Source organism: Rhinolophus sinicus, chromosome 14 (assembly GCF_057876585.1).
Source record: "Rhinolophus sinicus isolate RSI-liver-muscle chromosome 14, RSI-T2T, whole genome shotgun sequence".
NCBI classification, from domain to species: Eukaryota; Metazoa; Chordata; class Mammalia; order Chiroptera; family Rhinolophidae; genus Rhinolophus; species Rhinolophus sinicus.
In genome coordinates this window covers 24,188,191-24,204,214 of record NC_142514.1, presented here as the reverse complement: position 1 = coordinate 24,204,214, position 16,024 = coordinate 24,188,191, and the positions used below count along the sequence as shown (strand labels likewise).

The window sequence follows — 16,024 nt, the reverse complement described above, 5'->3', positions numbered from 1 at the left end:
ATGGTAATTACTTCTTAGAGTGGCTGTGAGGATTTAGTGAGTTGAAGTGCTGACAATAGTGCCTGGCACATAATAAGTGCTCAATAAATGCTATTATTAAATACTGGTTTGTTGTACAGATGAGAAGATGGACTTAGAAAGCTTACATGCCTATGTGTCAGACCTGAGACTAGAATTAAGGCCTGATTGACTCCAGAACACACACTTCGCAGTGCACCAGCTGCCAAGTTGGAAGTGGGCAGGCATGGCACCTCTGCTCTCTTCAACTTGAAGGTAGATGGGATGATCTGTCCAATGTGATTAAGTCTGCTTTGCTTTCCAGAATTGCCCCTCTGCATGAAAATTTTGAAGCTCAGGAAAGTAGAGTCTGGAGCCCCTAGGATCCTGGCCTCCATCTCTCCACCTCTCCCCCGCCAGGATGCCACAGCCAGCCTGTCTCCAGCCAGGACTTTGAGTAAAACCTCTCACAGCTGGCATTAGATTGAGGGTTCCTGTTTACAAAGGCTTGGCCCATACGCAGGTTAGTTGCATAGGGCTCCCCAAGCTTGGCTGTAGGGCGCCTCCCCCCCAGCAACTGTGGGAAAGGCAGGGTGCTAGAGGTGTGGGCTGGCCAGCTGGTATGGAGGAACCGTTGGGATTGACAGCAGCAGGAGCTCCAGCATTGGCTCCTTAGCCCAAGGAGAAGCCAGGCCCCAGGAAATGTGTCCCCCACTCCGCAGCCAACCTAGATCAGGTCAACACAATGACATTCAGCTGCCAGGGAGGGCTTCCTTAGACTTTTCTATCCCCTTCCTCCCACCCTCCCCCTTCCCTCTTGCCTTGCAGTGACATTCACTTCCCTTTGGGCCCTGGCTGCCACAGGTGGTCCCCAGCCCTTCCAGCTGTTGGGCCCAATCTTCAGGTCATGTCCTGGGATTAATTAGTTGATGGGAGGGTCTAGGATGTGTGGGTGGGAGTGGATTCTGCTCTGTCTCAGGTCCTTAAAGCTAGGCCCCAAGGGCTCCAGAGAGAGCTGCAGCAGCCAGAACAGCAGCAGCCAGAACAGCAAGAGGTAAGAGAAGACTGAACTAGTGGAATGGCAAGGGATAGGTTCAGGGTGGGGCAGCCATGGTGGACAGAGCTGAGAGGGAGGGGAGAGGAGGGTACTACTGCTCACTCAGGGTCCCACAGAGGACGGGAGCCTGAGAGGTTCAAAGGCAGAAGTACAAATTTTGGTATTGGAGGAACCGCGTTTTGGACACCCCAGGGGTGTGTCTGTGTCCAAAATAGGAAGAGGACATTGGCTTGTGCACTTACCTCCTTGGGGAGAGAAGAGGAATATGCCCAGATATCTTCGTGTTGTTTTGCTTGCTTGGCGTCTGTATCTCTAGTGCTGTGTGTGTGCCTGTGTGGGTGTACACAGTTATCTGTGTGCTGCCTGGAAGGGAAGGGAACTAATGCTGATGAAGTATCTCCCCAGGGTCAGCCACGGTGCTCAGAGTTTTACTTATGTTTTCTCATAACCCTCCCAACAACACGGTGAGGTAGGTCTTTTAATCTCCATTTTATAGCAGAGAAGACAGGCGCAGTAAGCTGAGTAATTTGCCCAAGGTCACATGGCAAATAAATGTGTGTATCCAGAATCTGCCTGATTCCAGGGCCTGTGCTCTTTCTGATTTGCTTCCAAAGTTTTGAGTCAGACCCAGGGCTTCTTTGTGGTCAAAAGGTGAGGAGGTGGGAAACAGGCTGGAAGGCCTGAGAGTTGTGAAACCTTTTCAACCAACCTTGCCAAAGGTACTCTAGGCAAGCGTCAGGAGAAGACCTTCACAAAGGCAAGTCCAAGGTCACTATGCATAGGCCTGTCCCTCTGGATCAGTGCATCGTAAGATTGGCCCTCCATCAATGCCCTGCTCCCTCCCCCACTGATCTGGATGGCTTGGGTTCTTTCTGGGTCTGATTCTGTATATTCCAGGTTGGTTTCTCCTGAACCCCTAGTTGGCTCAGCCTTGCTTGGGCTTACTGCACATGCCTATACCCCCACGTATCTGAACCATACCCGCTCCGTGAGGGGAACCTCCACCCTCCCAGTCACCAGGTTGGAAATTTCCAAGGTTTCTGGGACTTCTGCCTCTTCCTCGTTTCTCACAGCTTGTCAACCAGCCCAACAGCCTGCCGCCTCCACACTCGCCATTCTGCACACCCTCAGCCTGGTGCCACTGAGCCTGCACAGCTGCCTGGACCCGCTCGTCTACTGCTTCTCCCTGTGCAGCTTCCACCAGGATTGCTGGGCACTGAGCTGCCGCCCGGGGGTGGGTGAGCCTGGGGCACACGTGGCCCCCTCGGCCTCCTCCTACAGAGGTCCTGGCTCCTCTGTCTGCTTCACTCCTGCCACCCTGCCAGTGGCCTCCTCAGTGGAGAAAACTCTTTGGAAGGACCTAGATTCCAATTCTGACGCAACCACATTCTACCGTGTTTCCCCCAAAATAAGACCTAGCTGGCCAATCAGCTCTAATGCATCTTTTGGAACAAAAATTAATATAAGACCCGGTCTTATTTTACTATAGTATAAGACTGGGTCTTATATAATATAGTATAACTGGGTCTTATATTAATTTTAAGACCCGGTAGCCGCGTAGCTGTAGAGTGCTGGGCTTGTCTGTGAAAAGGGGATAGAACATTCTTTGTAGCCTGAATGTTCCCTAGACTTTGCCAGCTTTTGGATACAAAAAAAAAAAAGTAAAAATCTGCCATTGTTTTTTAAATCTCTTAGGATAAAACCCAAGTCGTTAAAATGGCCTACAAGGCCCTGCCTGATCTGGCTTCTGCTTCCCACCCGCTCTCAACCTCTTCTACCTCTGCCTTTCCGCATGGGTTCAGTCACCTTCTCAGTCCCTGGAACAGACCAGTTTCCTGCCCTCCAAGGCCTTTGCACCTGACTTTGCCAGGTATGATGTCCCTTGCTTTTCTTCACTTTGTTAATTCCTCTTCATCATTGTCACTTCCTCAAAAGTAACTATAGCCTTTCTTGACCAGCAAACACCCTCCCCCACCAAGACACACACACATGACTGGGTTAGATCTGATTGCTCCTCCATAGCTCTTTTCATAATTGTAATCGAGCAATTAATTGGGTAATTCATTGGCTTTCTTTTCTTTCTCTCTTGCTAGAAGTATTTATGTTGACCCATAAGAAAGTGCCATTTTTGTAGACCCAAAAAGGTTGAATATTGGCAATTTTATTTTCAACCAATTCAACTTAGTAAATTCCTTGTTTCCCTTATTCATGCCTCGCACATGGTTAAGACCTCAGTCTATCGGATGAATGAATGAAAGCTGAGGATCACTAGGTTAAAATGCTCAAGCACTCACTCAGACATTCCAGTGTCGGGTAGATTTTCTTCAAGTGTTTCTGGGATTCTCCACGCTTGGATTACCCGGATGCATTCCTGCTCCAGTCCTAATGATTGTTTCCTTCTGCTGTTGTTGGATACCTGCACCTGTGTCATCACCTCCACTGTGCCAGGACTTGGTGGTAACCAAGCTGGACCTTCATCCTGCTAGGAGCTGGGACAGGGATCCTCCAGCCGTGCTGCCTTTTGCTTCAGCTGAGCTGGGACTCTGTCATTGGGTGCAAATCCCTGCGAACGGCTCTGGCCATCAGTGCTTTCCCTCCTTATGTGCTGAAGACTCAGTGGTTGGCTTCAGTTGGGGAAGGGAACCATTCCCCTCTCCCCAGCCATGTTACTGAGGCCCCCACAGCAAGACTGCTTGGGCCTGGAGGAGTTCAAGCTTAATGACAGAACAGTGTGCTCATGTTGCCAAGTGGGCTGGGTCAGGAAGGGTCCACCAATCAGCCATCTGTCTTACCTTTAGGCCCTGTTGCTGAATTTGCCTTCTAATGATAAATTTGGTAAGTTCCTTCTTTTTGATAAATTACCTTCCATCGTTTCCTTATTCCTTCTTTAAATTTTTCCTTGTTCATTTTAAAAGTAACACATATTCATGAACATATTTCAAAGCGGTAGAGAAAAATGTAAAATAGAAAATAAAGGTTCCTCCAGTGGTAACCATTGTTCACAGTTTCTTATTATGTGTATCTTTCCAGATGTTTTCTATTCCAGTATATAATGCGGCACCCATTACATACCCATCAATAATATGTGACAGTCCCTGTTTTACACGCCTTCACCTGGAGTGGGCATTATCACCTGCCTCCTCCTTGAATCTGGATTCTTCTCTGTTCTAGCTATGAGTATGGTTAATTCGTTTCTTTTTCCTAGAAAGCTTCTCAGTCTCCTCCATATCTATTTGAAACCTGGTGGCGGTGTGGCGGTGGGGGTGTCACCTAAGACCTCACACCAGCCAAATCTTAGCCTATCTTACTTGTTGGAGGAATTAAACAAAAGCCCAAATACACACTGGTAGGTCTAGAGTAATTGCTACTTCTCTCTCCTTCCTTGGGAATTAGGTGGGCTCATTCCGTGCGATGCTGACCAGCATCTCGTGCCAAGGCCAGGAGGCAGCCTGGGTCCATGTCATGAATTCACTTGCTCTGGTGGAATAAATTGCTCTGGTGTCCACACTAGAGCCAGCTGAATCTCCTGAGGCTGAATTTGATTCTGTCCAGATAAAAAATGATTCCCTATGGGCTCATCCATCCCTGCAGTCTTGTACTATCTTGCTTTTGATGTGACTTTTCCCTTAGTAAAGTAGTCAGTTTCCTTTGGGAAATGTCTAACTTAGTCTTCTGTGTCGGACCTGGGGAAAAAGAACTTAAGAGTCGATTGCATCTGGGAGGTCAGACATGGTAGAAAGAAGGCCTCTGTCTAGAGTTACAGTGAGTGGGAATCACCGTCCTCCCTCCCTCCCTGTCACTCAGGAGAACAGGAACCTGTGGTGAGGACCCAGATGCAAAGAGCCTGAGGGATGAGAGAGAGCAGACTGCTTTGTACTGGCAATCCTTTTGGATTCTTGGGCCCCTTATTTATTTCAAACCTTCAAGAATTTGATGTAAGACCCTCCTTCAATCCAGGATGAAGGGAGCCCACGTTGGTCCTTGATTAAATGCTGGACACCCCCTTTCTCCAGGGATCCAGGGAGAACTCATCTGCTAACTGTTTTCAGCAGCTATCAGTAAGTATGCCCTACACTCCCCCTCTTCTTACAGGGCCAGGAATGCCCAATTCTTGTGTCACCCAGGCCACACCCTGTGGCAGTGGGCTCCAAATATGGTGCAGGGAAGCTGCTCCTGACCCAGAAAGAACAATGCTCCCCTTCTCTACCAGACCCCACTCTCTCCTCAGCTCAATCACACTCCAGGTCTCTGAACCCAGCCCAACCTTGTTCCTGCCCTTGGCCAGGGCTGGTCCAGGTCCTTGGCTCTGCACACACCTGCCTGGGTTCCTTGGCCAGCCCTGCATCCTCTGTGACCCTGCCTGCTCCTACCTGAATCTTCACTTCCAGACCAGGCCCCACCTGTTCCCTCTACCTCTATAGGGAAGCCTCTCAGAGTTCAGCTTGATTTCGCGCTCTGTCTTCAGGCCTCTATGCATTCTCTGCAGCGGATTCTTTGCCGTGACATCTATTTCCCTCTCCTTTAGCGCTTGAAGGAGGATCGTGTTTTCCCCCTGTGGCTGCAGCTATCCTTCACTGATGCTGAAGCCATCTCCTTGGACCACATTGCAGCTTCAGGGACTGTGACTTCCTTCCTAGAACAGTCACTTCTAGGGCTCTCCCAGCCCTGCCTTTTTACACATGCCCACCATCTAGCCCTCATAGAAAGACATTGTCATTAAATCATGCCTCTCCACCCTTAATTCTCAGTGAACCCCAGTCTAGTTCTGAAATGTGCTGTGGTTGGGTGCTAGACTCACGCTGGCCTCTAGCATTTGTGGGGTCCTGGGCAACAGTACTTGCACATGAAGGCCTACATACTATATGTCTAAATATTCAAAAGTTATAAATCAAGAAAACACATTGTTAAATGAAATGTGTTCCATTCACCTATGTTGACAAATATACCTTTGTAATGACAGATTGAAAAATATGTGTAAAGCTATGGTTTTCAGGACTGAAAGTCAGCAAGTTATCAAAGGTGACTGAATTCAATTTTACATATTATGTTTAAACATTGTATTTGGGTCATGTATGATAAATTATCACAAAAATATAAAATATTTTAATTTTATTATATAAATCACTATCATTCATAATGTGATTTTTTTCCCTGTTTGTTCAAACCATTTCTATATTCATACAGAATTTTTTAAGTTCTTTTTTTCAAAATTTTCAATGATGGGTTATTTTTAAAAAACCTAAGTGACAACTTGTTGCTAAATTTGTTCAAATATCTCTTCAATCAAGATTATACCTCAATCTAACAGCCAAAAAGCAGTCTCTATAGTATATATAGAAATATGTTTTTAATTTTAAAATGAAATATTTAAACTTAGTAAATTGTTTTTATAAGATTTTACTAACATTTACTAACATTTTTAATAGCAAGCAATAGTGCAACTCAAGTAACTGTTGATAATACATATTCAAAATTAATGTCTTCCACAAATGACCGTGATTTGTTCTTTGTTTGAGAATTTTGGTTGTTTTATCTAACTTTTCTAGGACATATCACATTTTATATAAATTAATTGTAATTGATTTAATGGCATTTAGTTGAGATTCTCACCATGTGTCTGAGTGATTCTGAGGTCAAATTTAATGTGTTTCATCAATATATTCCATCTTTAGCCATATCCAGAAAATATTGTGTATAATCTTTGAATTACTCCAAAAAATGTCATTGCTATCAGCACATCTGGAGGCATGTCTTTTAGTAAATCCAAACTATGTACAATACATGGCCTAAGAATATTTGTGGCCAAACTTTTACTTTGTGTATCTTTTTTTGTTAGTCATATTAGCATCATGACCATAGACTTTCTTGGCAATCTTTTAAATCAATGCTGAAAATTGAAAGATGTTTTTTTTTTGTTTGTTTGTTTGTTTTTTGGTTCATGATTCAAGCCAAACTTGTACCTTGGTACTTTTGGTACTTGCCTTTCATTTGCAATAACTAGGAAGAGCCAAATAAATTACAAAAAATCGTATTTTAAAGACACGGCAGAACTATGGAAGAAACAATGACTAGAAGAATTGGAACTCGGGAAGGGATTTGTATTTATCAAGGGAGTATCCCTTCTGAGTTGAGTTGATGGTCATGGATGTTTTCTAACCTGGGAGCATTTGCTCATTCTGTGCATGAACTGAGTATTAAGCTTGACCCATGCAGAGAGCCTCTACTGGTAGAAAAAGGAACCAGCAAGTCTTTTGGCTGTTCAATGAGATGAAAATTTTCAGCCGCTGAAAACACGGTTGATTGTAATCAAAGGACATTTTCCAAATTCTGAGACTGAATGTGGAAGCTAAGCTGAGGGCTTCTAAAATGCAAAATAAAATCTCTTATAATCTTGAGATGCTTAGGACAGAAAGTCCAACTAGAGAAATGAGGCCTGATACAAAAATATCGCTTAGTATTCCTCCCAAGAAATTTTCCAGATTTTGAAGCTGTGGGGGTAAAGAGCAGGTAAGAAAGAAGGCTAAAGTGCCAAGTACAGAACTTCCAAAGGGCAGAATTGACGCTCCTGCAGATCTTTCCGGGTCAGGGAGACAAAGAGCCGCTAGACTTTCAGTAAAAACCCTAGAAGGGTCAGCCTAAAAATGTGAATGGGGCCAGCCCAGTGGCTGAGATGGTTAGAGCTCCATGCTCCTAACTCCAAAGGCTGTTGGTTCGATTCCCACATGGGCCAGTAGGCTCTCAACCACAAGGTTGCCAGTTCAATTCCTCGAGTCCCGCAAGGGATGGTGGGCTGCGCCCCCTGCAACTGGCAATGGCAACTGGACCTGGAGCTGAGCTGCACCCTCCACAACTAAGACTGAAAGGACAACAACTTGACTTGGGAAAAAAAGTCCTGGAAGTACACACTGTTCCCCAATAAAGTCCTGTTCCCCTAAAGTCCTGTTCCCCTTCCCCAATAAAATCTTAAAAAAAAAAAAAGTGAATGAATTGGAGGTGGACAGAATCTAACATTACAACCCAGCTCTGTGTCACTTAAACCCTGATTAGATTGAGGTAACTTGTCCCTTATCCTACTGTGTTTCCCCGAAAATAAGACCGGGTCTTATATTAATTTTTGCTCCAAAAGACGCATTAGGGCTTATGTTCAGGGATGTCATCCTGAAAATTCATGCTAGGTCTTATTTTCCAGTTAGGTTTTATTTTCAGGGAAACATGGTATTTGCCTAACAAAAGAAAAGTGGAACTTTCTCTGGTGGGAGATATCATACAGAGCCTCTAAATAGCCTTTATATACAATGTCTAGTATACAACAACAAAAAATCACTAGACATGCAAAGAGGCAGGAAAATGTGATTGGTCATTAAGAGAATAAATAGACAATAGAAGCAGGCCCATAAATGACACAGATGTTGGAGGAATAAGACAAGGACTTCATATAACTAATTAAAATTATTACAAAAATAGAGGAAAATATTGACAAAATGAATGAAAAAATAGATATTTTCAACAGAGAATTAGAATTCACAAAAAGAAATCAAATGATTTATTTCAGGACTAGAAAGAAGGTAACATTGACAAGACTTGGGATTCTTTTATAACAGAGTAATAGTTAATAAGCAGAACTAACATTCATATAATTTCAGTCAACAACCTATATATAAAAGCAAAACAAATTAATTGACCTCTTGCTGCAAGCAAATCTATCAATAAACATGAGTAATTCATGCTACATGGTAAATTTTTACCATGGTAGTTTTTCTGGGAAGAAAGAATCATTAGCATTTTAATACGGATGGAAACAAAATAAGAAAAGTCTGTTATCAAATGGTTTATTGGCAGGTGATAGATGAGGGTAAAGGAAATCAAATATATGGTGATGGAAAGAGAACTGACTCTGGGTGGTGAACACACAATGTGATGTATAGATGATGTATTACAGAACTGTACACCTGAAATCTATGTAACTTTACTAACAGTTGTCACCCCAATAAACTTTAATTAAAAAAAAACTTTATTGGCCTCAGGCACTCAGGAATTTGAGTGGTCAAATAACCTCCTCACTTGCAGCCTGCAGGGCTTCTGTCCTAAGGCATTAGCTGGAATCAGAGGTGGGGTAAGTTACCCTTGAAAATTCAAAGAACAGCAGCAGTTTTCATAGAGAAAGTGTAGTCCATAGGAGCAAACTATCTTTGTAAAAATATCAACTGAGAAAAATTTATATCAGTATGAGTTTTTAACATTCAATATTATTTTATATTAATTCCAGGTGTATAGTGTAGTGGTTAGACATTTATATACTTTAAGAAGTGATCCCCGACTAGTATGCATCTGGCAATATACATAATTATTAGATTAGTGCAAAAGTAATTGTGGTTTAAAAGGTTGAAAACAACAACAACAACAACAACAACAACAAAAAAAAAATTGCAAAAACCGCAATTACTTTTGCACCAACCTAGTATTACCTAATATTAACATTGACTATATTCCATATACTTTATTTTACATCCCCATGATTATTTTTTAACTACCAATTTGTAGTTCTTTTTTTTTTTTAATTTTTTTGGGGGGAATATTGAGGAACAATGTGTTCCGCCAGGGCCCATCAGCTCCAAGTCGTTGTCCTTCAATCTTGTTGTGGAGGGCGCAGCTCAGCTCCAAGTCCAGTCACTGTTTTCAATCTTTAGCTGCAGGGGTGCAGCCCACCATCCCATGTGGGAATTGAACCAGCAACCTTGTTGAGAGCTCACGCTCTAACCAACTAAGCCATCTGGCCGCCCCCCAATTTTTAGTTCTTAATCCCTTCACCTTTTTCACCCTGCCCCCCAACTCCCCTCCCATCTATCTCCTCAACAAATCTAATACCCATCTGACACCATACATTGTTATTACAATATTATTAACTATATTCCTTGGGCTATGCCCTACATCCCCCTGACTACTTTGGAACAACCAATTTGTACTTTTTAATCCCTTCCCCTTTTTCACTCACACCCCTTCAACCCCTCTCCCATCTGGCAACCATCAAAATGTTCTCTGTATCCATGAATGTGTTTCTGTTTTGTTTGTTTGTTTATTTTGTTCTTTAGATTCCACATGTAAGTGAAATCACATTGAATCTGTCTTTATCTGTCTGACATGCTCCACTTGGTACAATACTCTTCAGGTCCATTTATGCCGCTGCAGATGTCAAGAACCCATTCCCTTCCATGGCCAAACAATATTCTGTTATATATATATATATATATATATATATATATATATATATATATATATATATATATATCCTCCTGTTTATCCATTCATCCATCGATGGACACCCAGGCTGCGTCCACATCTTGGCTATTGTACATAATGCTATAATGAACATATGGATGCAAACATCCCCTCAAAATAGCATTTTGGGTTTCTTCAGATAAATACCCAGTAGTGGGATTACTGGGTCCTTCTTTGTCTCTTGTTATATATAGTTTTTGTTTTAAAGTCTATTTTATCTGGTATAAGTATTGCTACTCCAGACTTTTTTTTCCATTTCCATTTTCGTGAAATAATTTTCCATCACTTTACTTTTAGTCTATGTGTGTCTTTCAATCTGAAGTGAGTTCTCTTGTAGGCTGCCTATGGAAGGGTTTTGTTTTCTTATCCTTTCAGCCACCCTATGTTTTTATTGGAGCATTTAATCCATTTACTTTGAAAGTGTTGATAGTTATTGCCATCTTATTATTTATATTTTTTATTTTTTATTTTTCTGTCTTGAATTCCCTCTAACATTCCTTGTAATACTGGTTTGGTGGTGATGAACTCGTTTAGCTTTTTCTTGTCTGGGCAGCTCTTTATCTGTTCTTTGATTTTAAATGATATCCTTGCTGGGTAGAGTAGTCTTGGTTGTAGATCCTTGCTTTTCATCACTTTGAATATTTCCTGCCAATCCCTTCTGGCCTGCAAAGTTTCTTTTGAGAAATCAGCTGACAATCTTATGGGAGCTCCCTTATAAGTTATAAGCTGCCTTTCTTTTGCTGCTTTTAGGATGCTTTCTTTGTCTTTAAACTTTGCCATTTTAATTATAATGTGTCTTGGTTTGGGCCTGTTTGAGTTCATCCTGTTTGTGACTCTCTGTGCTTCCTGGGCTTGTATGTCTATTTCCTTTGCCAGGTTAGGAATGTTTTCAATCGTTATTTCTTCAAACAGTTTCTCTATCCCTTGTTTTTTCTCTTCTCTGGTACTCGTGTGATGAGAATGTTGTTGTGCTTGATGTTGTCCTACAGTTCTCTTAAACTGTCCTCATTTTTTTAAAAATTATTTTTCCTTTTGCTCTTCTGATTGGATGTTTTATACTACCTTGCTTTCCAAATTGCTGATTCCATCCTCTGCTTCATCTAGTCTTCTGGTGATTCCTTCTAGTGCATTCTTCATTGCAGTTATTGTATGCTTCACTTCTGACGGGTTCTTATTAATGTATTCTATGTCTTTTTTTATGCCTGCAATCTCTTTGTTGAAGTTCTCATTAAGTTCTTTGAGCATCCTTATATCCAATGTTTTGAACTCTGTCAATGGTAGTTTGCTTGCCTCCTTTTCATTAATTCTTTTTCTGGAGTTTTTCTCCTGTTCTTTTATTTGGGATGTGTTTCTTTGTTTTCTCATTTTGGCTGCCTCTCTGTGTTTGTTTCTATGTATTAGGTAGCTCTGCTGTGTCTCCAAGACTTGGCCAGGTAGCTTTATGTAGTAAGTGCCCTGTGGGGCCCAGTGGCACAGTTTTCCTGGTCCCCTGTTCTGGGTGCTCTGAAAGTATCCCTTGTGTGGGTTGTGTGTACCAACCTGTTATATTTGAGCCTTGATTGCTATTGGCACATCAATGAATGGGACTGACCTTCAGGCTGACTGGCTGTGGAGTTTGGCCACATCCACAGCTTATGGGCTACTGTGTGGCTTATTCCATGGAATGGGATTTTGCCCCAGTGGGCTCTGGTGCCTGTTGAGATCACCTTTTGGGTATGCCACTTGTGGGGCTAATTGGGTGGTGCTCTGCTGTGGTCTGAAGCCAACCTCCAAGTATGCTGGTTCTGGGGCCTCTTGTGAGGGGCTCTGGTGCAGGCCAGGTTACCCACTGCCTGTGACTGGTCGGGGACTACATGGTAGGAGCTACAAAGCAATCCACAATTGTTTGCTGCCTTTGCTGGACCTGGAGGTGCATGGGAGAGGCCACTCTGTGAACAGAGGATGGCTGCCACCAGTACTGGGTCGAGGGTAGCTCTGCAAAAAAAACAGGACAGATTGATTCCTGCTGCCACCTGCTGGCTCCTGTAAGGTTCAGCTGCTGATAAAGCCTCAGGGCAGTGAGGAGTTGGGTGTGGCAGGGTCTCAGTGAGTCAGCAGGGTGGAGCAAGCAGAGCTCACCAGGCCAATCAGATTGAGATTTGGCCATGGGCGTGAGGGAGGGCTCAACACAGGAAAGATGGCGCCCACCTGCAGGCTGCATGGAAGGAGGACCCTACACAGGGAAAATGATAACTATCTTCTAGCCTTGACCCCGAGCCACACACTTCAGTCCACTGCCCGTATGTCTCCGACGCCCCTTGAATCACCATCCCTCTGCTGGAGCTCAGGGTGAGTACCTGTGAGCGAGTCTGTGTGGGCCCTTTAAGAGGATGTCTGGGTTTCCCACCCAGATGGTTGGAAACCCCACTGTTTTTCACAGCCAGATATTGTGGGGGCTCCTTTTCCTGGCACCAGTACTCCAGGCTGGGGAGCCTGGTGTGAGGCTGGAGTCCCTTGCTCCTCCCTGGGGAACCTCTATGGCCGAGAAATCCCTCCCAATTTTTATCTGCCACACGGAAATTTGGGGCTAGCTGGTTTCATGTCTCTGCTCCTCCTATCTGTCTCAATGAGGCTTCTTCTTTATATCCTTTGTTATAAAATTTCTGTTCATTTAGACTTCAGATGGTTCTCCAGGTTGATTGTTCTATAATTTAGTTGTAATTTTGATGTGTTCACAGGATGAGGCAAGTACTGTGTTTATCTATCCTGCCATCTCTATATTAGTATGATTTGAAAGAAAATGGCAAAGTTTAATATTTCAATTAGTTCAAAGTATTTTGCTTGGATGGTTAAATTCTGCTTGGAAATTAAGGCATGCCAGAAGCTTGAGATAGAAATGAGAAAAAGCATGGGGTCTGGAGTGAGAGACACTCAGAATGAAATCCCAGTTCCATCATGTTACAGATATAGGGCCTTGGCAAAGTACTGCCCCTTCACACACCCAATTTTACCCAGACGAGGCAGCATTCATAAGATGTCTCATACAATGCTTGGATATATAAGGGAGTAAATGGATAGTGGTGATAATTCTTACAACTGTGACGGAGGGAGAGAGAGCTCTCTGGAGTTCCTTTTATAAGGGCACAAATTTCATTCATGAGGTCTCTACCCTCACGACCTAATTACTTCCTAAGGCCCTACCTACCTCCTAATGCCATCACATTGGAGGTCAGGATTTTTAACACATGAATTTGGGAGATACAAAAAACAGTTTATTGCAAGAGTATTCTTTTTTGATGTTTGATACAATTCACCAGTGAAGCTATCTGTGCTTCTGGACTTTCTTTGTAGTAAGGTTTTTAAGTAAAAATTCAGACTTTTTAACAGTATAAGGCTATTGAATTTTTCTATTTCTTCATCAGTTTTGGCTATTTGTTTCTTTTATGGGGTTAGTCAATTTTATCTAAATTACTGCCTTTATTGAAGTAAGTTTGCTCAAATTATCTTATTTTCCTTTTAATGTCTATAGGATCATGATGTTTCCTCTTGTACTTTAGATATTAATAAATTGTGCCTTCTCATTTTTTCCCTTTGATTAACTTAATTAGAGGTTTATAAATTGTATTGATCTTTTAAATAACAGCTTTATATTTTATTAATTTAAAATTATTCGTTTTCTACATTTTTGATTTCTGCTCTTTATTCTTTCTTTCTTTCTACTTGTTTTGGGTTAAATATGTTCTTCTTTTTCTAGCTTGTTAAGGTAAAATAGTAGATTGTTGATTTTGCAACTTTATTTTTTTCTAATACTATAAGCATTTAAAAGTATACATTCCTCGGGGTGGCCGGATGGCTCAGTTGATTAGAGGGCAAGCTCTCAACAACAAGGTCGCTCGTTCACTTCCCACATGGGATGGTGGGCTGTGCCACCTGTAACTAAAGATCGAAAATGGTGACTGGACTTGGAGCTGAGCTTCATCCTCCCCAACTATTGAAGGACGACGACTTGGAGCTGATGGGCCCTGGAGAAACACACTGTTCCCCAGTACTCCCCCCCGCCCAAAGTATATATTTCTCTCTAAGCACTATTTTAATTGCATTGTCATACATCTTTCATTTTCATTCCATTTAACTTTTTTCCCCCTAATTTTCCTGACATATTCTTTGACCAGGGATTATTTACAATTATTTTGTTTTAATTTCAAACACTTGCTTTATTTCCACATGTAGTTATATTTTTGATTTCTAATTTAAATTCATTATGATCAGAGAACACATTCTGCATGATTTCAATCCCTTTGAATTTATTGAGCTTTATTTTATGGCTCAGTGTACATTTGTGGACATTCCCTGTGTACTTGGGAATGTTTATTCTCCACTGTTGGTGGAATGTTCTATAAATGTCAGGTCAAAGTGGTTGATAATATTCAAGTCTTCTATATATTTATTAATATTTGTGTACTTTTTCTATCACTTACTGAGAGAAGAGCATTGAAATCTCTAATTATAATTGTAGATATGTCTACTTTTTCCTTTCTCTTTTCTGTTTTTTCTCCATGCTTCTTGAAGCTCTTTTAGTAGATATATGTAAATTTAGGATTATTACGTCCTCTTGTTTAACTGACTCCTTACTATTATGAAATGTAGCTCTTTACCTCTGTTTATAGTCCTTGTTCTGAAATCTACTGTGTCAGATACTAATATAATTTACCAATATCAAAAGTGAAAGAGGAAACATCACTTTATTATTAGTGTTTGCATGGTATATCTTTCCCATACTTTTGCTTTTAGCCTCTTTTAGAATTTTAAAGTGAATAATCTCTGCCTCTTAATTGGAGTGTTTTGAGTATTTACAATTAATGTAATTATCGACATGATTGGTTTTGAATTTGCCATCTTTTTTATAAGATGAAAGAAGTTATGGGGACAAATAGTGGTGACGGTTGCACAGTGGGGTGAGTAGATGTATTTAATACCTCTGAAGTGTACACTTAAAAATGGGTAAGATGGTAAATTTTTTGTTATGTGTATTTTACTATAATAAAAAAAAGTTAAAAGTTTTTTGTTCAAAATGACTCTCGTTCCTGTACAATCTAGCTAAATGGGGTAATATTTATTTTTAGAAATTTATGTATGTATAATTTCTTCTCCCACTATGTTGCCCACTAAATTACTAATCTCATTTTGAACTCTCCATTTCAGATGATGATTACTTATTTTATCATTAGTTTTTTTATCCATCTCATATGTTTGTCCATTCTATCATTAAATTTCAAAATCATTTCTACTGTATCTAGAAAATACCTATTCCTTTCTGGAAATGTCGTGTTTTTGTTGGTTAAATAACAAAATACAATATTCTTTTAAAAATGTCATGCCAATATTCTAATTAAAGTTTATATTTATGTAGTACTATCCATTGTACTATCTTTTTTAGCCTTTTTGTCAAACATAGTTACTAGATGTAATTTCAACAGCTCTAGATTGAAACAGAGGCATACATGTATCCTTTAATAAGTTGTGGGGTGTGTGTGTGTGTGTGTGTGTGTATGTGTGTGTGTGCGCGCGTGTGTTATATACTCAAAAGTATGGAAAGCTCTCCAAAGTACAGGGACCAGAGATAGACCCCATTTGCCTCAATTTAAGGCTACTGGCTGGACCTATCTAGTTTCTTCCCTAACACCTGGTCTGTAGTAAGAAATTCTAAGTTTTCCG

At 41.4% G+C, this 16,024-nt stretch overlaps 1 protein-coding gene across 1 annotated transcript in view; it reads left to right on the top strand.

The window, feature by feature from the left end:
* The window catches only part of TMEM35B (transmembrane protein 35B), a 36,698-nt gene that overhangs the window by 4,617 nt on the left and 16,057 nt on the right, over nt 1-16,024 (top strand). The window contains 3 exon segments of the mRNA XM_019730164.3: nt 977-1,051; nt 2,186-2,288; nt 2,857-2,924. Of these exon segments, the coding sequence (XP_019585723.3) occupies nt 977-1,051; nt 2,186-2,288; nt 2,857-2,924 (246 nt within the window).